The 24,971-nt window shown below is 41.2% G+C and overlaps 2 protein-coding genes across 2 annotated transcripts in view; one reads left to right on the plus strand and one right to left on the minus strand.

The window, feature by feature from the left end:
• Window positions 1–1,072: 1,072 nt before the first annotated feature.
• LOC126404913 (glutaryl-CoA dehydrogenase, mitochondrial-like) lies at window positions 1,073–11,025 on the minus strand. The gene is made up of 12 exons (XM_050068326.1): window positions 10,882–11,025; window positions 8,484–8,599; window positions 7,921–7,953; window positions 7,679–7,819; window positions 7,252–7,314; window positions 6,635–6,805; window positions 6,358–6,487; window positions 4,349–4,565; window positions 4,150–4,253; window positions 3,911–4,036; window positions 1,910–2,070; window positions 1,073–1,812 (listed from the first exon to the last, which is right to left on the minus strand). Exons 2-12 carry the CDS (start codon window positions 8,584–8,586, stop codon window positions 1,739–1,741), a joined length of 1,323 nt encoding a protein of 440 aa, XP_049924283.1. The 5' UTR covers window positions 8,587–8,599; window positions 10,882–11,025; the 3' UTR covers window positions 1,073–1,738.
• A 5,463-nt stretch (window positions 11,026–16,488) lies between these two features.
• LOC126404907 (choline transporter-like protein 2) overlaps window positions 16,489–24,971 on the plus strand; it is a 34,088-nt gene continuing 25,605 nt past the window's right edge. Inside the window, exon 1 of the mRNA XM_050068316.1 lies at window positions 16,489–16,671. Coding sequence (XP_049924273.1) covers window positions 16,644–16,671 — 28 coding nt within the window. The 5' untranslated portion in view covers window positions 16,489–16,643. The remainder of the gene's footprint in view (window positions 16,672–24,971) is intronic.

Genomic DNA, 24,971 nt, shown 5'->3' on the forward strand with positions numbered 1-24,971 from the left:
CGCATGCTATTATTATGAGTGAAATGGAGACGATGGGAGTCGAGGCTTTAGTTATGAAAATAGCATTCAAGCTGATATTAGTCACAGAGGCGTTCTGTTACATAAGATGAAAACAAAAGGGAGGCAGGAGCACGAATAGTAAATGACACGATGAGCATGTGGAAAAGTCAGATGTGTGTGAGTCAAACAGGAGATAAAAGATTCACAATGTAATTTAATAACTCAATATATTTGTAAAGAAGTCTGCAGAATGTGCACTGTGGACAAACTGTCAAACTGTCCTCCTTGGCCAGAGCACAGGAGTTACTACACTTTACTTTGACGTTACGTAACTCTGCACCTGTGCTGCTAAGGGCGGCCATCAGGGGTCACACATGTCAAAGTGTCCTCTGCTGGGACGCTCAGGTTCATAGCATCCTGTCCTTCACATGAGTCCTGAGGGGAGGAAACACCACAGCACACTGGCTTCAAACATCAACTCCAGGCTAAGTTTTGTAAGTTTAAATCTGTTTCTGTCGACAGTGTTTGCTCCAAAAAATTTGGTGGCACGTCTTGGTAAAAACACCCACGTTTTGTGGCACTACCCTGCCTGGAAACGCAGAGTAATCTTGGGAAGAAACGATCATTCTTTGTGGCACTAACGCCTGCTTTTCATGGCACTATCCCGGCAGCAAATGCAGCGATGTCTCTGTTACAAATACCTGCTGTTTCATGGCACTATCACTGGTGGAAACACAGTGACAGATCGCAAAAACGCACCCACATTTGGGTGTTTGGAAAGCAACAGTCCACACCAAACCCACACTATCCTCTACCATTTATGTGTATCAATACATTAAAACACAAAGTGCATGTTTGAATAAGAATTGACCCCTTTAAAGGGACAGTGAATCCCAAAATCAAAATAAGTATTATTCCTCTTACCGGTAGTGCTGTTTAAAAGTCTAGTTTGGTGTGAGCTGCAAAATGTTGGAGATAGCGCATCGCATCTCTTGATCATAATGGCACTAGATGGCACTTGGCTTGTGGTGCTGTGTCTCACCTTATTAAACTTACACATCATTCCTCTGCAGACATTTGAAATACTTAAATAATCTTTATTCATTACAGCTCTGATCAACATCCTTGACCTCAAGCAAACCATGCAACGTTATGACACCTTAGTGACAGAGCCAGAAAAGTGCAAGACAGCAGTAACTGATGTTGTCATTGATGTTACATTTTACACCAATTATACAGAGGGAACGTTTGTCATTTGATCAAATTATAAACAAAAAAGCTGCACATGCAGTTCCAAAGAAGTGGCGGACATTAATGCTTTGCTGTTTTATAGTTACAGTATCGACATTGCAAACATTGGTAACCAGCAGCGAATCTGGATCTCGACCTCCTTTAGAAGTGTCGATACTTCACTACAGTCCATCAGCCTATACACTCTGTCTATACAGATGGGAAACAGGGAGCTGAGAGACGTCTCTGCTGTAGTGTTGTGATGAGTAGAAAAATAGCCCTTTTTAAGTTGAAAAATCGACTTCTGAATTACTTACACTAATCACACATTCACACTTAAAATGTGTTTCTTCTCTGAAAACAAAGAACTCAATTATATATTCTATTAGCCTGAGTGACAACAAACATCGTCACTACACGGATGAGGATTCATCATAATGATCTCAGAGCTGCCGCAGAGTTGACATGTGAGTGACACTTCATGAGCAGCAGGTTCCTGTTGTCGGGTCTATTTGTCCACAGTGAAGGACTGCAGTCCTGTGATGGCTCTGCCCAGGATCAGGGCGTGGATGTCATGGGTACCTGGAGGAGGAGACGACCCAGATCGTACAGCATGAACAGGTGAAGCTTGTGAAGGTGGGACACAGACAAATACACACTATCAACATGGAGCACAGACCTTCGTATGTGTTGACAGCCTCCAGGTTCATGACGTGGCGGATGATGTGGTACTCGTCCGCGATGCCGTTTCCTCCCAGCATGTCTCTGGCCTGCCGGGCGATGTCGAGGGCTTTACCGCAGCTGTTCCTCTTCAGCATGGAGATCATCTCTGGGGCCGCTCTGTTGGGAAAACATGTTTGTTTGGCTTTAGTTTTAGCCGTGGCTTCGGGATGCCATCAACGACCAGACTGAAATATCTTACATGGAGTGTTCGCCATCTTTCTAGTGGCTGTCCAAGCAGTGTTGACAGTAAATGTACTCGGTTGACGCATTAAATTCCTCAGTGTGAGCCATATTGACCGAGAAAGCTGAGTTTGCAGCTGTGAAATCTGTTCTCCCTGCATACAGCGCTGTATTTTGACCTGACACTGACGTAGTAGGAGACAAGAAAGAACTACAGGCTGGGCTTCTCCTCCAGGTAGCCAGGGGGCGTGCTCTACATGCAGCTCAAATACAGAACTTCCTTCCTCTTCTTCTCTCTGTATTGCAAACTAGTTACACTTCCAACAGTGGCTGACTTGAGTATTTAGGCAGGGTACTTGAGCCACAATATGCAGATGAGAAAATGCAGCAGAGAGAAGCTGACTCTGTGGCTAGAGGATATGGCCAGCTGGACCCTCCAGAACCTGAGCTGCCGAGAGCGAACACCTGCTGGTGATGCCTTTGATCAAACTGCCCTCTGATGTCAACAGAAACTGAATCTTTCTGCTGCAATGGTTGTCAGCGTGGACACTTTTTGTTGGAAGCTGTCACTGACGCCAGTCCCAAGAGAGCGCATGTGTGTGTGTGTGTGTGTGTGTGTGTGTGTGTGTGTGTGTGTGTGTGTGTGTTACCATACATGGAAGTTTTACTGCTGACTCAGGCAGAGATGTGCTGGAGACTTTTTTCTGGATCCCAGAGATAAACTGGGAAAGACAACCAAGACCAGCAGGGCCGAGAGCACCAGTGACCAATGGGTGAGTATTTATGCCACCTAGTGCTAATGTGAGCTATTTTGTTGACTTGCCTTTTGTTGAGCAAAATGCTTTGAGTAAAGAAAGTTGGGCTTTTACTGTGAAAGGTAAAAGCACAAACAACCTCCATCAACAATATAAATAACTAGAGCACTCGGAGAGCGCAGACCTCCGCCAAGCAGCTCGGATTTCCCGCCATTTTATTATTTTATCCACTTCGCTTCAACCGATCACCACCAAAATGTAATCATCTGTTCCTTGTCCCATTATCAACCTTTCCTGAAAATTCATCTGTTCCTTGTCCCATTATCAACCTTTCCTGAAAATTTCATCAAAATCCATTCAGAACTTTTAGAGTTATTTTGCAGACAAACAGACCAACGCCGGCGAAAACATAACCTCCTTGGCGGAGGTAATAATGTGTGTTGCTGTCTTGGTTCACACTGGCTCAGACTACGGCGTCTCTGTGCTTTTATTTTGTTACCTATATTACGGTTGGGCGATATGGCACTAAAATAATATCATGATATTTCAGGGTATTTTTTGCAATAAAGATATTCTTCATGATACGACAAATTTAAAAAAAAACATACTATTATTAATTAAAGAAAACAGAATTGCAAAAAATAAGTGATATAATTTTACGGTTTGCCTTCAAATATTCAGTAAAAACAAAAATGATCTCTCATTTCTTTAGTTTGTGAACAACAGCAGTAACTACCACAAATTACACATTTAAACAGCTCCCAAATACTAAAAATGTCCCCTGGGATCTATATATATAAATCAACAGGTGATTTCCTTCTTTTAGTGAAATCCTAAACGACTGAGTTGTATTTTTCCACCTGGACCTTTATGCTCTGCCATTTCTCCTCTAATCATCATGTGCAATCAGAGGTCAGAGTGACTGTGTGGTTTGATGGACGGCCTCCTCAAGAATCACCAGCGCCAACAAATCATCCCATCCCTTCTAATACACTTCACTCAGAGGATCAAGTCGTCTTTACCTTTTAGCATCGATTAGTCTTCCCAGCTGCAGACAGGACTGGAGGCCGATGGTGATCTCTGTCAGCATGTCGGCCATTTTCTTCTGCATCAGCTGATTCCTTGCCAGCGGCACGCCAAACTGGATTCTGGTGTGGGAAACAACAGCACTGTGTTATACTCATGTTTATCATTAATATATCATAAACATAAGCTGACCTCAAAGTTGTTCTCACGTACAGCACTAGAGTAAATGACTGACCTGTCGAGTGTGTACTGTCGAGCTGCGTGGAAACAGAACTCTGCAGCACCCAGAGCGCCCCATGCGATACCGTAACGAGCGTTGTTCAGGCAGCCAAAAGGACCCTGGAAGTGCCAGAGGGGGGTGATGGGAAATTACTTTAAGTATCTTCCACAAACACATACTACATTTAGAACGTTTGTGGTTTCACTACACTCACCCCGAGGCCGGAGACTTTAGGCAGCAGGTTCTCTTCAGGAACCTCCACCTCGTCCATGATGATCATGCCGGTGGCGGAGGCTCTCAGGGAGAACTTTCCCTCAATCTTAGGTGTTGAGAAGCCCTTCATGCCACGCTCCAAGATGAAGCCGCGGACCTTCCCGTCGTCACATTTGGCCCAGACTACAGCGATATCTGCCACTGGAGAGTTGGTGATCCTGAAGGTGGAAGAAAGGGGATGTGTGACCATACTCATGTATTTTGGGACTGCCCAAAAATACAGATGTTATGGAAAAACGTTAAAGGAGAAACGGAGAGAATCCTGGAGTTGGACATTCCCATGGACCTGTTGTTATTTTTATTGGATATACTGCCTGATCACCAGTTTACCACAATCAGAATCAGAGATACTTTATTGATCCCCGGGGGGAAATTGTTGGAGTACAGGTGTTCCTTACAAGAGTTGAAAGATATATCATATAGTGTAAAAAAAAAAATAGAAATAGTAACCTATAAAATATACACAGATAAAGTGGCAAAAATAGATAACAGAATATATACAGTAAAGGTAAAAAAATATCATACAGACTTGTATGTTGTATGACGGTAGGGTTATTAGGCTACAAACGGTTGTTATGTACGGCATGTTTTGCTGATGACTGCAAGAAAAACAATCACTATTAATTGGATGAAGCTCAACCCTCCCATGACTGTTCAAACAAGTTTACATGATGGAGCGCATGACAGCTCAGCTACAACTAAAACTCCACATTTTCAAAGGGAGATAGGCACAACTTTTTTTAAATTAATCAATTTTATTTCTGTATTTTTAATTTAATTTATTTAAGTTTTGTTTTCTTTTGTTTTATATTTTATTTTATTTTACCTTACATCATTTAATTTTTTATTTTGTTTTATTGTTTTTTATTATATTTTGTTATTTTTATTTTTTATGTTTTATATTTGATTTTATTTCATTTCATTTTGTTTTTATTTTATCTTTTTTATATTATATTATTTTACTTTATGTTTTTAATTTTATTTTGTTTTGTTTTACTTTATTTTATTCTATTTTATTTACTTATTTCATTACTTTGAGGTTTTATTCTTTGTGGATTCATGCGTATATATGTGCATGTGCACGTATGGATGCGTATGTGTAATGTGTATGTTAGTATTCATGTGAGTAATGTTTCTGCATATGTATGAATGCATAGGTACATGTACGGATGGATGTGTATAATTATGTCCCTGGAGGCTGCACACATGGGTAGCTGTGTGTCTTCTAATGCTGTATGATCAATCTTCATCCACATGTGCATTTATGTCAGGTAAAACCAACTCTCGAGCCATTTTGGTTCTGCAATGTTAATTCTCTGTTCATTGCTGGCAATGGCAATAAAGTTAAAAAAAGAGAGACGTTAAATTGATGCAATGGTACGCCTAATATTTAATTATCTGTAGTATAATCTGTAACTTTGCAGTATGATGCAGTATGATGATGGGCACTTTACTGTAATCTGTCCAAAGTACTCTGAACATTTCTTTTATATTTCTTCTAATATTACTTTTGTCTTGGACCTGCATCGATTCATTACATGTGACCCCAGTAAACCGGAGAAAAAGGCAAAGTCACTGAGTTTCATACAGTATTGTAACTGTGAAGAGCTCCACCATGTGGACAACTTATGAAACACAGAGCCTTGTGCAAACAACAAAAGCCTTTATCTTGAAAGTAGAAATACTCAAAAATTTAAAACATTAGATGAAGGGGGAAAAAAAACAAAAAATAAGGTCATGAAAATAAAACATGTGTCAGTGGTTGTTGTTTGCCATGCAGCATACAGAGAGTTAATTCAGAATGACTGGTTTAAATGTACCTGACAGTGACATCACATACTTTATGCAGCTGTATGATCGTTTTTTTATCTTCCAGTGAGATGCAGTTTCTGGAGGTACAGATCAGTGAACATCTCTTATTATTTTATATATGTAGAAATCACTACTCACCAGGTCTTTGAGCCGGTGAGAGTGTAGGTGCGACTGGATTGATTGTACTTGGCTCTGGTTTCCATGCCGCCTGGGTCACTGCCGTGGTTCGGCTCCGTCAAGCCAAAGCAGCCCAGAATCTTTCCACTAGCTGCAAGGGGAATAAACCCAGAGCTCAGTCACTCATCACTGAGCTTTAATGCATTGATATCTCATAATCATCGCTGTGAATGACTTAATTTTCACCCATCTACTGCTGATTGATGAACTGACTGTTGGTGGTGTTTTCTCCTCTTACCCAGCTTGGGGAGGTACTTCTCTTTCTGCTCTTCTGTACCGTAGGCATTAATGGGGTGCATGACCAGTGACGACTGCACACTCATGACTGAGCGATAGCCGCTGTCCACTTTCTCCACCTCTCTGGCGATCAAACCGTAGGCCACATAGCTCGTCCCAGCACAGCCATAACCTGTATAGCAAACACAGGAGGAGGGGTTACTGTCAGTGCTATTAAAAATACAACATAAAGCATCAAACAAACTAAAGTTAGGGAATAAAGTGAGATTTAATGAGCTAAAACCGTTTCATAGACACACTTAGATTTCTCAAAAATAAACAACACACACAGGTGCAGTGTGCTCATGGTCTATTTCAGACAGTCAGACAGTCACGTCAGGTTTATTTATAGAGCACGTCTGAAAACAACAAAGTGCTTTACAAAGATATATCAAACACAGGAATGAGAGTCAATTATGTGACAGAAATGTGGCTGTTTAACAATAGAAGTGTGGTGAAACTTAGATGCTACAATAAACATTCAGTTTAACTCATTAAAAAGATTAAGGGTATATACTTTATGTGAGATTGCCTCTATCACATGCAGTGAGTAATGAAAAGCGTTCCTGTGAGACTCACCTTTAATGGTCGGGCCCAGGACTCCCATCTCCCCCATCTCTGACACAATCTCTCTGTGGAACACTGAAAAAAAAATGACACAACCAACTGTAAGGTGAGGAAAAGGAATTAAAAGTAACATTGTGTGTTACAGTTAAAAGTGGCCTGAGTCAGTTAAAAACAGCAAAACAACAAAACGCAGGCAGCTACAGAGACAATGCAGAGTAGCAGACTGAAGTGGAGTGAAACGGGATATAGGATTTGAATCAGTAGCTGCAGGTCTGTCCATCCATCAGATAATGTGTGTTTTAAGTGTGTAATTGAGGTTATTGCTCTGAAGTTGTGTGGGATCTCGTTCCAGATCTTAGTGTGTGACAAAATGATCTCTGACCATAATTGTTTTTGTCGAAACTGATCTAGTGACGTGTTGCTGTTTTGTGTCTCTCACCTTCATGTCTGTTCGCCATAAGGATGCGAGGCATAAGTTTCTCTTGGCAGTAGGTCCGGAAGGAGTCTCTGATCATGATCTCCTCCTCCGTCAGCTGGCCCTCCAGGTCTAGGGCATCACGCCAGTTGAACTGGACTTTAGCTGTGAGACATTTTGTAGATGAACATGCACTAATGAGAGCATCAAATTCAAGACATCATCTCATACACAGATTTAAGAAACAAGGAGCGATTAACACCTACGTGCTTTAGATTTCTGCTCACTCTTCTCTGCATCTGTGGAAAATTCAAACCAGAAAAATCATTATTATTAGGCAAGAAATGATAAAACACTCAATTCCCAGAAAATCTAAAATAGTCGAGGAAAATAAAAGTGTCATTTTGTATAATTAGAGCACATTTAATACTGTCTAGGGTCCATTTAGTTACACTTCCTTAATCTGTATTAAATAATGATGCACAATGTTTAAACTCTTTTTTAAATTACAGACTGTACTGGGTCAAATAAATCATTGTTACCATGGGTCTCCCTGTGAGTGTCAAATGATTTCTCAAGTCGGAAACAAAGAAACAAAAATTGTAATCTACCAGGTTAATTTCACCATCATCATTCACGTTTACAGTATGTTGTGAACACCACACAGAGACGCTGCTGACTCTACTGTAATGTTGTGTGTTGCAGCTAAACGCTCTGACCCTCTGCAGGTGACACTGAAACAATCTTGTTGGAAAGACGCAGCTGTGGGTGGTGACCATCTCTTTAAAACAATGTTATCTCTGTGGCTGACATGTCATACAGTACTAACCCAATCTGGCAGCTGCTGCAGTTCCTTGTGCTCTGGAAGCTGAGATGATGGCACATCTGTAAGGGTTGACTAAGAGACGGCACAAGGCGCTTCTCAATGCCATGATGAAGATCAGCCTGTGATGTAAACATTTATACATTTAATTCACATGCATTAATCTGACAGCTTAAACTAACTAACTTCTTTTTGTCACACTGTTGGAAGTAGACGTCACATGACTTCTCCTGAGGCAGGGAGAATACAACAAACAAAATCACTTCCACTTAATGAGGGGTTATATAGGTCATCTTTCTCCCTTTGGCCTCTCTTTTGGTTCAGAGCTATGATGTCTGTGAGTCAATGTCCTCCTTTGATACTTTGATTTTACTTTATTGTCACACTGTTTGTTGAGCTGGCTTGTAGAGTTGTTCCAAAATCAGCATCGGCCACCACAGACTGATAAAACATCTGCAGCATCTTACTACAGATGTTGAGAGATCTGAGCTTCCTCAAGAAAAAGAGGCGGCTCTGCCCCTTTTTGTAGAGAGCGTCTGTGTTTAGGGACCAGTCCAACTTATTATCCAGGTGTACACCTAGATACTTATAGCTTGGCACCACCTCAATGTCCACCCCACAGGTATTCACTGGCTGAAGAGGGGGCTTGGACCTGCGGAAATCTATGATCATTTCCTTGGGTCTTTGAGGTGTTCAGGAGACAGTTCATGTGACTCCAGTCACTGAAGGCTTTTATCAGGTCCCTATATTCAGACTCCTGCCCATTCCTGGTACACGCCACAATAGCAGTGTTGTCCGAGTATTTCTGGATGTGGCAGGACTCAGAGTTGTATTTGAAGTCCGCCGTGTACAGTGTGAACAGGAATGGAGCCAGGACAGTCCCTTGTGGAGCCCCCGTGCTGCTCATTAATGTCGCAGAAACACAGTTCCCCAACCTGACATACTGTGGCCTTCCTATCAGGTAATCTGTGATCCAGGAGATAAAGGAAGGATCCACTGCCATCTCTGTGAGCTGTTTTTATTTAACGCAATGGTATTGGATCTAGGGTTGCAACGGTATGAGATTTTCATGGTAAGATAACGGCCTCAGAAAATGTCAGTTTTACTGTATTACGGTATTACAGAAATTATATCATCAGCCAGAATGCCCCTAAAGGAATGAAAATGGAAGGGTTATTTTTGGTTGAACAACTTTTTATCACTATAATGGAAACTTAAAACCATTTTGTTGATGAAGTATGTTTAAAAGTCTTTGAAAATGACTTAAGGGAAGATTCTTCATCCAGTTGTGTATTTTTTTCCCCCTATATCATAGATAGCAAATGTACAAGGTATGATAACTGCCAGCTTTTTATTTCATGGTATCCCTTAAAACTGGTATATTGCTGCAATCTTAATTGGATCTGTGCTCATTATCAACTGATGCGGGAGTTCAGGTACAGGTATTGGGAAGGAAAAAATGGTGTCAGAACACCTCTAAGGTTTTAGTTTATTAATGAGTGTCTCTCTTCCCAGAGTTAAAGCCACACACACACACACACACACACACACACAGAGGTAACCAAAGAATAAGAAATCTGCCTGTGCAAATAAAACTGCACTGCACAAATGGAACCTGGTGAATGCTTCTCCTTCCTCGGTCATATTAACTATGTCCAGAGTTTCCTCACACACATTAACAGATCTTATCAAATGAATATAAAGTCCAGGATGTGGGGGGTGGTAGAAACTTGTAATGGCTTATAAAACAACCACACAATTAGGACATAGAAAAAGAAAAACGCAGGCTAAATATTTAAAACGTTATAGTTTAGTTGAATAGTTGCAATATTTGTTTTCATTTTTCCAAATCATAATTTTGGGGGTATTTGTCAGGGGAACATTTAAGAGTCCAGAATAACGTTAGGTATAGCACACGCTTTGTAAAGGCAGCTGACCCTCAGTCATGTAGACATCCCAGTCTCAGTCTCACCTCATGTTTGTTACTTTGACCACATTGTGAAGACTTTGACATTTCCTGCTTATTTTAGGTAGTTTTGTAAGTAACATTACACAATATCAGTTTTGTTTACTGATACAAATGAGTTGTGGATGACACATATTAGCTGCTGCAGCTAACTGTCAGTAATTAATATGTAATAAAGGTTTAATTCGTCAACCTGTCCACTGTCATATCTCATGAAGCAACCTGTCACAGAGCCAAGCTAACCTAGCTCAGCTAACCTGTGTGGCCTCAAGTGACACTGATGCTACAAGCTAACAGGGCTAGCTTAGATATCTAGCTGCTAACTTTGGTGCTAACGCTATAATATCTGAATGACCACGGTAACAATGCGCCGTATGAGCGTTGTGTGTCGAGAATAGCAGTAAAAACAATGTCGGCAGCTGTTTTAGGAGCGTTTACCTGTGTTAAATGTGACAACAACCCTTATTCTGTCTTCCCTCTTCTGTCTCTCCGGTTGATGGCGCAGTGACACGGAGCGACGTCAAAACACAGCCTGACGTCATCACGCAAAGCACGCAGAGCTGGAGTAGTGTGTCGTCACAATCGAACCATGTGCTATTGAATAAACAGTGCGCTGCTCTTCTTGTGGGAAATTAGCCATTATGTCCATGTAAAGACACTTATATATATTATATAAAATCTGACACCATTATTTGTAGCTGTTCATCATGATTAAAGATGGCAGCCTGCAGAGGACACTTCAGCAACTTCACATGATTCTGATTGGCTCATGAGCAGAGGCGTGTGTGTTGGGGGAATGGCTGTATTCATGTTTCAGTTCCCAAAATGAAAGCACCCCAGGTCTAAGGAAGAATGACAGTGGCTGTTAATTTCCCATTTGGTCAAGCAGACACAATAAGAACTTCAGCTGTTCCACAGAAATTCCCTTCTGCTGGGTGACTTGACCTACACATTTTTCTCTCCATCAAAGCTGCTCATGGGAAAAGTTGTCTGAGAATTTTTAAAGTTTCAGTACAGCAGGCCAATAAAAAATTTCAATGCAACCATTTTCCCCAACCAGAAGGGAGAAGCATTGAATCAAATAATCATCAGTTTTTTAAAATGTATTTATTATTTTGGACAAACATTTTTTACCCCACCACAGTTTTTTTAAGCAGTAGTTGTTTTTTCTTTTCTTTTATAGATAAAATTGAATTTTCATTCACTCATTAATCCAGCCTCTATATAAATACCAAGAAATCAATAAGGGCATGGCCTCATTTTATTTTTAAGAAAAAAAAAACGAAATTTTGAGAATTATTCTCATAGATTTACGGCTTTAATCTCTTTAATATGGCCCTAATCCTCCTCCATTGTAATGAACACACAAAAATAATTATAATAATGACGAGAAACAGAAAACGTGGAATATTTTGTCATTATATTTCTAAATTGATCTGAGTGTTGTGAAATGTTCCAAGTGTGCGCAGATTCCCCAAATTTAGTGTTTGCATGCAAGAGTCAAGGCATTAGCCAATCAATTGAATGAGTCAGATAATGACTATAGGACAAGTTTAATAAGGAAGTGATATGATGACAAGTTCCAATGAAAGCTTAGGTAAGCAGAAAACACACACACCCTCCAGCTGGCAGTTGGGTTTTCTCTGTCTCATGCCCCTCCCAGCAGACGACCATAGTCATATGCACACGCTTCATAGAGTCATGCAGTGTTTCCCTTACATGGATTTATTTAGTCTTATTTAATTGTAGCAGCTCACTCAGCCCTTCCTTGTCCTGCTCAAGAATTAGCTGCAAGCCACCCAACAGTCCCTCCGCCTCACTCCCCGCCGCTGTGGACTGCCAACGTGCTCTTATCCCATCACTGGATATCGCCACTTTGTCAGTAGACTTTCACGTCTAAATATGACATGCTCAGTACCCTCCTGGGTCTGTTGTTGATGGTGAGGGATGGTGTGTCAATTCACGCTCATTACATGCATTGTTTAGTTATATTTTCAAAATACACTTCTGTTTTTACAGGAAATGCACAGTTTCTGCTCTTCATGTGTACATTTTTTTTTTTTTAAATACACTTACAATGTGGGAAGAACACTTCATTTTTATGTTGATATCCTTGTGCAACAAGAACATGCTGTTAGGTTTAGAATAAAAAACATCATGGTTTGGCTCAACATTCACGTGGGAAGCAAACTGCGAGCACCTCAATCGCCACCCACCCTATGGGGACTTTCCAGCTCTTTCTATTACACTGCTGCTGGTGGCGTTACAAACTGGCGCTGCCTGGAGGTGTATCATACTGCCTTGAAAGGTGCCTTTTTGCAATGGTGTCTGACACCAAAATCACTGTCAAAGCGATGAGTTGGGAATGAGAACGGGCTGTGACTGCCTGGGTGACGGACCTTTGGTCAGCAGCTGTCAGCAGAATTCATCCAGCACAAATCTGCCAGTGCTGGGTAATAAAGCGGGCCAGAGCCATCCAGTTCCTGGAGCTGGGGTTTGTGCTGGCTGGATTCATGTTGCTGCAGCTGCTGACCGAGGGTCCATCTCTGGAGGTGTTGCCTGCTCTCCTCCCATCGAGTTGGTCTGCAGTGGTGGGGAGTGAGGCGAAGGACACACTGTATTCGAGGCTCCAGCTAACGTTAGCTACATAAACATGAACTTGAAGCTATAGCTATGAACCTTTGGCTATGATTAGCAGAAGGCTAAACTATTAGCAACATTTTCCCTCCAACTCCAAAACACTTTTATTGACACATCTTAATTATTGTCAGTCTCTCTTTTCGACTCTTTTTTGATAAGTCCGTCCTCCTTTTATGGGTGTATGCAGTGTAGGGTGTTGTTGTCAATGCTGGAATAGCAACTTTCTCCGCAGCATTCTCCACCATTGAGTCAGGCTTTCATCATCTGAAGGGACCATAGATTTTAACAATAACTAGATGCCAGATGCCAAGATGGCGCCTTTTCACTCCAATGGAGTTGCTCACCTGGGGCATACACTAAAGAAGTGTTCTACCTTCTGGGTTTACTTCTGTACAGTAGTGTATTTCCTGCTGTCCCCACCCATCAGTTCACACTCAGCTCATAACCTTTACATTGTGATGGCGTCAGGGATTTTTTAATCACTTGTCTCGGCTCCAGGAAAGTTTAAGGAAATATAGAATAGAACGAGTCGTAATTGACCTGGTTTGCAGTTCAACATGTCCTGTCAACAGTTTTACAGACGTGTCTTTTACACTGGCGGCCTATGGGGAAAATTGGGAAATGTTTGCTGCAATAACACAAGTGGCCACTGGGAAAAATTTGCTGCAAGGCTGAGTGTCTTTCCTGGGGGATTGTAAGGGATGTGTACATGCATCTGTATTTGTAGAGCAGCCAAAAGGAATGCCATCTCTTTGAGGTGCCGAAGTCTAATTTTCTCTAGGTCCACTTGAATTGGAACATACTCAGGGTTTATAATGGGATTTTTGCCCAGTAATGCCAAAATGAAACTGCCTACCCCAGCTTTAAGGGCTTTATATATATCTCATACAACATGATACATTGCACTACCCAACAGTAGGGTATGTTAAGTAGTTAAAATTAGCTCCATATGTACCAGCTACAACATGTCACTTATATGAAGGGGGCACTGGTGGCAGCGCTTCAGTAAAGTCGGGAGAAACATTTTAAAATGAACAAAAAAAATCAAAGCAGAAATATCTTGACTATTTGTCTAAAGCCTAAAAAACACTGGATCCTACATTTATAATAATGCAACCCAACCGTGGGTTTTCATTACTGCCTGGTAAATGCCCAAGTCTTTCAAACTTCACAAGACCAGTTTGTAAACCCAATGAAGTCATCAGGGTTATTGTTATTTCAGACGGTGGGAAGCTCCCTCCAGAGCCACAGAAGACATCATGCATCTGTTTTCACAGGTTTAACAATACCGTGTGTGAGGAAACTGAATCTGATGTGCTATATTTACAGCACCCATCACTGACACCTTTACTGAAAGGTTGGCTCTCCACATTTGGCTGTGAGGCGGTTTTCCTTGGTGTGCATGATGCTTCTTTGTTTGCTTAGTGATTGTTTTTAATGTCTTTGTTCATGCTCAGCATCACTGAAAATAAAGGTCTTCCTCAACTGATTTCACGAGTCTGAATGAACATTTAGGTCTATTGGTTTTACTCTTTTTATTATTTTTTTTAATCATTATTTTTTTCTTGTTTTCATTTGGCCTTGCTATGTCTGTTGTTATGTGGCCTTCAGAGTATCCTGCTTTTGTGTTGTCTCAAGGCATTTTGGAAATCCTGTTTTGAAGGGTGCTATAAATAAAGTTATTATAGTTATTATTATTATACTTGCCCCTTACATGCCTCACAGCAGGAGGGTTCGAACCCATTTGCGGAGCTTGCATGTTCTCCGTGTGTCAGTGTGGGTTTCCTCCAGGTACTCCAGCTTCCTCCCACAGTCCAAAGACATGCAGGTTAATTGGTGACTCTAAATTGTCCGTAGGTGTGAATGTGAGTGTGAATGGTTGTCTGTCTCTATGTGTCAGCCCTGTGATAGTCTGGTGACCTGTCCAGGGTGTACCCTGCCTCTCACCCAATGTCAGCTGGGATAGGCTCCAGCCCCCCCGTGACCCCCAACAGGATGAGCGATTATGAAAAATGAATGAATAAATGAATGAATGAATGCTGTTACCCTCTTTTCTTGATTGTTGGTGTTACCCACCTCTTCCGGGTTGTGGGTAATAAGCGGGCTACAACATTTGTTTCCTCTTCTTCTTTTAATTTTTACCAACACAGCATGACACATCCCATCCTAGGGGGGAAGAGCAGCTTCTCTTCACTGTTAAGCACGAAACACTAACTCTCTCTTGCGTCTCACCCATACCTGTCCCCACAAAACAAGGGCAGGTAGGAATCGATTAGCCCATAACCAAGGAAACACAGTAACTTAAGTAATAAAAATAACCCAAAAATATAATGTGTGCAGTAATTATGGTTACAATGCTACTATAATACAGCACAGTCCATGAACTACGCCTACATTAAACCTCTAAAAGGGGCCATTCTGCATATTGAATGATATTAGTCAGTATTATTAAATTTTAAACACATGGTTTTTACCTGTGATGGAGTATTTGTACATTATTATGCGGTGATTCTTATCATTACTTACCTCTGCAGCCGTCTAGCAGCTGTCGTGACTTTTCATTTGTATTTATTTGTCATTATTTTTTCTTGTTTTTGTGTGGCGTTACTATTTCTGTTGTTATGTGGCCTTTGGAGTATCCTGCTTTTGTGTTGTCTGTCGAGGCATTTTGGAGACCCTGTTTTAAAAGGTCGTGTAGATAAAATTATCATTGTTATTATATTGGAGGATTGCCCCTGTAATGCTACCATAATACAGCACAGTCCATGAACTAGGCCTACATTAATATATAAACCTCTAAAAGGGGCCATTCTGCATATTGAATGATATTACTCAGTACTGTTAAATCTTTAACACGTGGTTTTTACCTGTGAAGGAGTTTTTGTGGATTATTATGCAGGAATTATTCTTATTACTCATTTTCTTGAGAAATTTGGATCCTCCACCTCTGCAGCCGCCTAGCAGCTGTCGTGACTCACCGAGTGCAGAGTCATACCAGGCTATGTTAAGCTGAATTATGGATGAATAGATTGCTTTTATAATTAATGTTGTCTTGGATTTCACCAGGCCAATAAAAACATATGCAATTGATCTGCTGCACTCCTGGCTGATGAGGACACCTTTTTGCTGTGAATGAGTAATGATGGACAAACACACGTGATCCAGACCTCGTTATATTTTATGAAATATTAAGATTAATTGTATTTTGGTGCAGTGTGGCGGTTTATCAGACAGTTATAGCAGCTCATTGGACCGTTATGTCTCTATCAGTAACGGTACTATAAATGAATCCAGTCCAGGAGCACAAATCCAGCCTTCGCCTTCAGTGATTGGCTCAGCATATTGTCAATCACGCCATCCCGCGTTCTCATTGGCTAGCACTCTCCTTAAGGAATCTCCCTTTAAACGTTAGCAGGACGGTCAAGATTTTGGAGCGGATTTCTTCTCAAGTGTTCAAACTGAGTGAAGCGCCACACGGTAACCTGTGTCAAAGCTGGGAATATGCTGTAGTTAGCCGTCGCCTTTAAGCACCTTTGACCCAGAAGAAACTCTCCGTGATCATGGAGCTGGAGGAGAAACCGAAATATGGTAATTATTTAAAGTCCAGCACGGGCACGCTTCACTTGATTTTGTCCTGGGATAGCTGCCACTCAGCGACTTGGACGTTAGCTTACTTACCTCTGTAAACAAGGTTAGCTTGTTTTGTTTTGGCGCTAATTGTCCTGTGAATACTTCTTGAAATTGTTTCAGTATTTTAGACGTGTTTTTATGCTGCTTGTTCTACTTTGGTGCTCCACTTTCTCTCGTAAACTGAACCCAAATATTAACATGCACTTACAATAGTGAGTTCACTGTGTACTCACACACACAGCATGGATACAAAGCTTATTTTGTCTGACATGTTTTTAAAATTCAGCTTGTATGTAAGTAAGCTGGTGGCACAGAGTGTCTCTTATATTGTCAGGCTGTACAATGTCCCAGTTTATCCTCTGCTTGTCCAGTTGCTGCCACATTCCTCAGACTGGTATGGCAGGCAACAGGAGCTTAGCTGACACCCAGCTATGTATAGAGCTTATTAGAAAATACCTCAAACATGTCAAGAGGGTCTGTGTTTGTCAACTGGGTGCTATCAGCCTCTTTTGGTGGTGTCACATTTAAAAATAAGATGCACAGTTAATTAAAAAAGCAGCACAAAACATCTGTATTGTTCAAAATAGTATCTCTGTAGTTGCTGTGTGGTTGCAGCTATGCCCCCCTTACCCCAAATATCTTCTGGTTGTGTGCAGCTCTTTGCTTCTGACAAGGGAAGTGCATTTCACAGAGAGAAATCAAAGCGATCACAGCATGTTTATGGAGCATGTTTACGCCCCAGTGGCCCAGTTTTGGGCCAATAACCCCGTCTTTATATACATTAATTAAATGGACTCTTAATGTTTATCTGCAGCAACATGTTGCAGGATGTTAAAAAAGTAGGAGTGAAAACAATGGGAGACACTTCTTCTGTCTGCTGGCTTTCATTATGTGGCTTTAACATAGCGTTTTCCTTCTCCTCCTCTCTGCACACACCCTTTTCCACTCTGCCTGCCACATGATGGCTAATTGACTCACATTACCAACCCTTCAGGGAAGGAAGACCTGCTGTACTTTCTGTGCTTGTTTGTAAAAACCAAACTACTTTGGAGTTTGTGAGGGATTTGGACAGTTTGAGAAGAAGAGGGAGAAACGTATTGTATTCATACAAATGGAAGAAGATGGCCGTGACATGGCCGCATATCCACTTAAGAAATTACTGTGGTTTTGAGATAACAGCCTCTGTAAACATTTAGTGCAACACAAACATTAATATTTATCAGTGCATCAACTTGAGACTGAAGGAAAAAGACATTATGCTACAGAACACACTGTGGGAGGATCCACTGTAGTTTTACGTTGGGAGTAATTTCAGGCTGAGATATAACAAGAAACCTCAATGACAGGATCCAGAGTCGCCATGCCCTGGTCCAGATTAGGGGTAATTATAAGCCATATTTAGGAGAGTAGTTTGAAATCCGATGCTGAGCTTCTCTGGCCTCTCTTTCATCTTCAAGCAGTTTTTTTTAAGCTTATTTGAGCTACATTTGCAGATTTAGTCCTATTTCAGTTTTCAGTTCAGTTCTCTTCGTGCTGCAGCTTCCCCTCCAAACAAACAGCCACAAACATCTCCGTCATTGCAGCCACCCGCTTCCACTTAAATGTGCTTCATCATACCCTAACAACCCAAACCGGATCATGTGACTCTGCCAACTTGCAGTCTGAAATACAAAGGCATGTTCAGAGCAGTGTGAGACTGCTTATTAAGGTCTGGGAAAATGAGTTGGGGAGAGGAAGAGATACGAATGCAGAGTAATTTGGACGTGGAGGCTGGACCACCCCATTGAGCTGTCCTCTGTATTTATCAGCTGCGTTACTCAGTTTCTTCTTCCAGTCAGTGGCTGTGTTTGTTGATCTTGGCTGATCTTGCTGATTCTCCTTATTGATGAGGAATGGTCCTCTTTGTTAATAGGAAAGCATTTTTCCCCCATGGTTTTGTTTATGGAAATTGTTCCCAGTTCCAAAAAACTTATTCTGAATTTAATGCCTGCAACATGTTTCAAAAAAGTTGGGACAGGGACATGTTTACATCTGTCTTACATCAGGGTTGCTTTTAACAATACTCAGTAAGTGTTTGGAAACTGAGGACATTAATTGTTGAAGTTTTGAAATTAAAATTATTCCCCATCCTTGCTCAACAGTCTGGGGTCTCCATTGCCATATTTTGTGCCTCATAATGCACCACGCATTTACAATGGGAGACAGGTCTGGACTGCAGGTCGACCAGTCCAGTACCTGCACTCTTAAACTTCGAAGCCACACTGTTGTAACACGTGTAGAGTGTGTCTTGGCATTGTCTTGCTTAAATAAGCAGGGACGTCCCTGTAAAAGACGTCGTCTGGATGGCAGCATATGTTGCTCCAGAACCTGTATGTACCTTTCAGCATTCATGGTTACCCATGATGCCATGGGCACTAACACACCTCCATACCATCACAGATGCTGGCTTTGAACTCTGAGCTGGTAACAGTGTGGATGGTCCTTTTCCTCTTTAGCCTGGAGAACACAACGTCCATGATGGACTCATCACACCACAGCGCACTTTTCCACTTTGTGTCAGTCCATCTCAGATGAGCTCGGGTTCAGAGAAGTCGGCGCTGTTTCTGGATGTTGTTGAAATATGGCTTTCACTTTGCATGGTGGAGTCTTAACTTGCATTTGTAGTGTCAGCGATGAACTGTGTTCAACGACAGTGGTTTTCTGAAGTGCTCCCGAACCCATGTAGTAATATTCTTTATACAGTCATGTTTGTTTTCAGCCTTTCACAAATGTCTTTTTCAAACCCAGTCATGATACTTTTATCTGTTGACCTGTTAAATGTTCCACACTGGAGTTTTTTTGAGCATCCCTCATCTTCCCCAGTCTTTCGTGGCCCCTGTCCCAACTTTTTTGGAACGTGTTGCAGGCATTAAATTCAGAATGAGCGTTGATTTGTAAAAACAAAAACAATAAAGTTCAGCAGTTTGAACATTAAATATGTTGTCTTTGTACTGTATTTGATTGGAGAAAGGTGAAAAAAGGTTTGCAAATCATTGCATTCTGTTATTATTTACACAGCATCCCAACTTTTTATAGAATCAGGGTTGTATTTTCCTCAAATGTTCCTTGCATTGTCTCTTTCATATAGCTGGACTCTGCATTTGTTTCTAAGGAATGAGGTCATATAAAGGAAATCTGTAGTTTAGAAAATGTCTTTGTCTTTTCTTCCTGTTTGCCACTTGCGTCAGTAACTAGCGTTTCTAATTCTGTCTAATTCACCTACAGCCTACATGAATGAACTGGACCTTGGTTTCACTTTCTGTGTCTGGGTTACAGAAATAGCCACACCGGCAGTAATAACCAATAAGGAGTTGACGTTATGAGTTCAGTAGAAATGAGAGCAGACGTTTCACCCAGACACTGTCGTGAGGTCAGTTGGGTCTCAAGATATGACACATGTTAAAGGTAGCTGGAGGATTATGTAGGAGAGAGGGTTTGAGATCAAGTAGATAAAATCCTCCGCCATACTCCGGCTGTCGTGTGAAAATACGGCAGGAACATATGTCCACTTTTTTAGAAGCAAAGGAACACTTTGTTGCTTGCCTTCCAGATACAACATATATATTTTAGACCTGCATGTAATTGTGGTGTTGCTGCTTTTTTTAACACCGAAAATAGATCTGAACTTCGACTTAAACACTCCACGCCCTCACACTGTAATAAAAGACATGTGGGAGACAGGCAGGGAGGGCAGCAGCTGTAACCTTTAGATGGTATTATTGAAGTCTGCCAACTTTACTGCGCGGCTGTGATATCGCAGTTGTCTCAGTTATAGCCCTCGGACATTAAAAACTTTTGGCTTTTTTATACTTACTTTCTTACTTTGGCCATTCAGCTGACTTTTACTTCTTTTAGTTATCAGGAGCTAAAAACAAAAATGTGTTGTGCTGTTGTTGCATAACACAAGCAAAATATTAGTTGGCAAAAGTATCTACACCAGTCATAATGCTTCACACCCTTGCCAGTTTGTGATGACCACAAATATTAAACAGCAGACATGTTGACCTGTCACACACAGGCATGACGAATAACATTATGATTTGCTGCAGTGCAGTAATTGCTGGGAGGTTTCATTGTTTAAGTTGTGGGTTTCAAATGTGTTTTTCCTGCTTTGATGAGTCAGAATGTCTGCTGTGAAATAAGTCACCTTAAAGCAACTTGTTACTGGTGTACCCAGTGTTGTGGCCATTTGACAAAAATTATAATTAATTTTCTGTGTCTGTCTGTGTGTTCAGCCCCAACAAAACTTTTATTTACTTAAATTGTGGTGCGTTGAACATCCTGTTGCGTAATCACACTGCCTGTCAGTACAGCGGGGTCTAAAAGAGGTAATTGGCATGGGAAACATACACTTACATTAAGATAAGATAAGATAAGATAATCCTTTATTGGACCCACAACAAGGAAATTTGCAACATTACAGCAACAAATGGATAGTGCAGACAGAAGTAGAAATCAGCAGAAAAAAATGAAGTACAAAGCAATATATATATATATATATATATATATATATATATACACATAAGTACATAAGTACGTAAACTGTGCAAAAACAAAGAGCCGTACAAAAAGCAAACAGAATAAAAACACAAAGTAATATAATAAGTTAGCATCAAAAAGAAGCAGAGTACAATAGAGATGTTCCCTTTATGGAACAGCTTAAAGTCATATTCACCGGAGTGAAATGTAAACGATAGCCTATAATCTTTCAGCAGAATAAGATATAAGATGTAAAAAAACACTAAGTGATTTCCAAATATTAAAAGTAGTCAAATGCCTTATTTCAGTAGGTGTTACATATGAAATAAATATAGAGTAAATATTTTTGTTAATAGGTTGGAAAAGAAACTGTGATGCCAGACTGGTTCTGCGACTGAAGGGGAAAGTAATTAATGACTGATGAGGTCTGTCTGAATGAAATGTTGCATTAATGATAACGGGATTCATTGGGTTGACCTCTAGCTCACCTGGTATAGTGGGCACCCCATATAAGCTTAGTCCTCTGCAGCAGCACAGACTCACTTCCGACCTCTCTTCCTCTCCCCCCTCTCTCCCACCCTTCCTGTAGCTGTCCCATCAACAAAGGCAAAAATCATACCAAAAAAAATTCTTGAAAATTATTATTTTCAAGATTTTTGTGGATTATTTTTCTTAATGAAATATAATCTTTCATTTTTATTCCCAGTTTTTATCACACAGGTGTCACAGGTGTAAAATCAGCCACACTGTCAGCATCACTTTGGGGATAAAAATAAACTTTGCACAATTAAAATGTAGCTGAAATCATTATTCTGTGTTTAGTGTCTTAAACGATCTCTCAGTTCATCAGAAGCTCTGTTTTAAACCAGAGGAAATAGAGCCCTGGAACAATAAAATGATTGTACTCACCTTTAAAAACACACCTTTTATTGTATTTTATATTTTGTCCATGTCTGGATCTTTTTTCCCCCCAGTGATCTGATTGGTCAGTAGGTGTCGGGGTGTTGATGGGTTGTGGTTCGATCCTGTGAAGTTAACCTGCTCTGGAGTTACCACGGTGATTTATTCTGGTAAAAGGTGAACCCGCTTTGTAGTACTGAAAACCCAGGTTCCCCTGAAGTTACCTCGCTAAATCCTGCTGCGTGGTACAGGCCTTAAATTCTATTTTTGCTTAAACACAACCGCGACCATTTCACAACATAAACCACGTGCTACAGCTGTGCGTCATATAGCTATGCTAAAGGGTACCCTGTGCGTCACTCCCAGATGTTGTAGGGCAGGACAAAACTTCTGTCTGTGTTGATTGATAATGAGGTTGGTAAAGACCTACTAGAATTTGGTTCATATACACATGTTGCTGCTGATTGGGTAACACCTTTGACGCACCCACCAAACCAGAGAAAACGTTCCTTGAAGCCTGTTGTGCACTGATTCGTGTAAATATCGTTCAACTCAGAAACCGTAGCAAAACAGATTGGACATGCCAGGTGTCACTCCTAACATTACAATGATGGATTATTCAAGTGTCCCAGTACAACAGAGTGACAGTGAGCCAGCATGAACAACACCAGGACCCCGAAACTGAAGCAGCGAAATGGAATTCAGCCATCATTAACTTTATTATTTACACTCGTGCTTCTCCTACAGTGACATGTCAAAACATCCTCCATGATAAAGGCCTACCAGACTGGTGGATGTGAAGGGCGGTGGCAGTAAAATAAAGCACAGCAACTCAGGAATGTCAGGACGCTTGAGACCATGTCCAGACTAGACACTGCTTCTGAGGAAAAAAACACAAGGTGAAACAATGCAAGACGTCAAGTCTGGTTTCAGTTTGAGGTCGTGGATACAAGCAGCTTAAATGAGTTTCTCTGTGGGGTGGCTGGGCTCAGCCTTAGAGATAGGGTAAGGAGTTCGGACATCCAAAGGGAGCTTGGAGTAGAGCCGCTGCTCCTTTGTGTTGATAGGGGTCAGTTGAGGTGGTCCGGGCATCTGATCAGGATCCTCCTGGGTGCCTCCCATTGGATATGTTCTGGGCACGTCCCACTGGTAGGAGGCCCCGGGGCAGACCCAGAACACGCTGGAGGGATTACATATTTCATCTGGCCTGGGAACACCTTGGGGTCCTCCAGGAGGAGCTGGAAAGTGTTGCTTGGGAGAGGGATGTTTGGGGTGCCTTGCTTGGCCTGCTGCCCCCACGACCCGGCCTTGGATAAGCGGATGAAAATGAATGAATGGATGGTATTGCTATTCCTCAAATCCTTACAAGGGCACCACTTACTAGTGCGCATGCGCCCGCGTGTGCAGCCTGTTGCAGTCGCTCCTGCTTGTTTTCTCGGTTTTCTTACTTTNATTTACTTAGGTACAAGGTCTGAGTGCTCCTTCCACCTCTGATTATTACGATACTTATAATCAAAACACACAAAAGCACAGAACGAATGCAGGCAGTTTATCTGTAAGTGGTGCCCTTGTAAGGATTTGAGGAACAGTATGGCAATTCACAATTAAATCACAGCTCTTACACATGTAGCAAATGCCATTTATATTTTTTAATGATTTTAGTGAATACTTAAGGGTTGTTTGGTTGCAAAGCGGTGATGTTTTTGAATTAGATTAGATCCCTTTGAGAGCTTTTACCAGATTAAAACAGTTGCTCACTGCCACCAAAGACAAAATACCAATAATTAATTTAGCCTGCTTAAAAACCAGAACTGTGTGTTTTTCTTCGCCATACGTCACTCACTGCACTGTCCCACATGTCAAACCAGCTGTCAGTCAGTTCAAGGATTAATTACACATTGATGTTAAACCTGTAGTTCAACACTGAAAGGACTACAGATGTAAGTAAGAACTGTGCTTTGTGTCATCATCCAAGAAATTAAATTCCCCAGAAACTCCAGTTTCAGAGTCGCTTGTTGAGAAAGTTTTTTTGTTATGGAAATCACAGCAGAGCCAGGGCTCCTCATGGGAAACCCCATGCGCAGTAACGTTGGCCATAAAACAAGAACAGAGTGGATGGAAACTCTGAGCTGAAATGAAAGTTTCTGTCAGCATCTGTTAAAAACATTTGCGCCATTTAGTCCTTCTGTGGACTCTTTGTTAGAGTTATGAATTAATCTGACGGACTCTGATTGCCTTTGGCTGTTGAACACAGAACAGAGAGTCTTCCAAAAAATGTCTTGTGCGTGAAAGCAGTAAGACGGAAAAAAAGGATCTGAACAGATTTATCTGATGTAGTCTCAGTGTAATACTGCCATGTCCCCACAAGATGGTAGCAAACACTCTGAGAGGATGTGATCAGAGTGAGCTGCTCCACATGGTAGTTTAATGGTTATTATTTAACATACAAGTTAACAGATTTTTTTTTAGATTAAAGGATAACTTTGGTATTTCTCTAGCTTGGTTAGACCATCCTGTTTCGTCCTCTGTATCAATCTAGACTTGGTGCTGCCCCAAACACTTCCAGTGGGCAGGAGTACTCGCCTTGACAGACAAACTCTTTCAGCCAATCAGTGTGACAAAACACCGGGAATAATCTTCTCCATCACCAGCGGAGCCAGTTGATGAATCAAGCTCTTGTGCAATAGAATCGAAAGCCTTTATCGTCACTGTACAAAGTGTGTACAACGAGACTAGGAGTGCTACATCTGATCAGGTGCCAACTAGTCATTAAAACAAGCAAGTAAAAACAGACAACATAATCATCATCATCATTATTATTCATAAAATCAGGTATTGCT

Source organism: Epinephelus moara, chromosome 18 (assembly GCF_006386435.1).
Source record: "Epinephelus moara isolate mb chromosome 18, YSFRI_EMoa_1.0, whole genome shotgun sequence".
Taxonomy (NCBI): Eukaryota; Metazoa; Chordata; class Actinopteri; order Perciformes; family Serranidae; genus Epinephelus; species Epinephelus moara.

Excerpts from the sequence above, each read along its gene's own strand:
- LOC126404913 (XM_050068326.1), bottom strand. The coding sequence starts at position 8,586 with ATGGCATTGAGAAGCGCCTTGTGCCGTCTCTTAGTCAACCCTTACAGA. Across the intron at positions 4,566-6,357 it reads CTCACCGGCTCAAAGACCTG|GATCACCAACTCTCCAGTGG; the intron begins GTGAGTAGTGAT and ends TTCCACCTTCAG. Across the intron at positions 1,813-1,909 it reads GGCTGTCAACACATACGAAG|GTACCCATGACATCCACGCC; the intron begins GTCTGTGCTCCA and ends CTCCTCCTCCAG.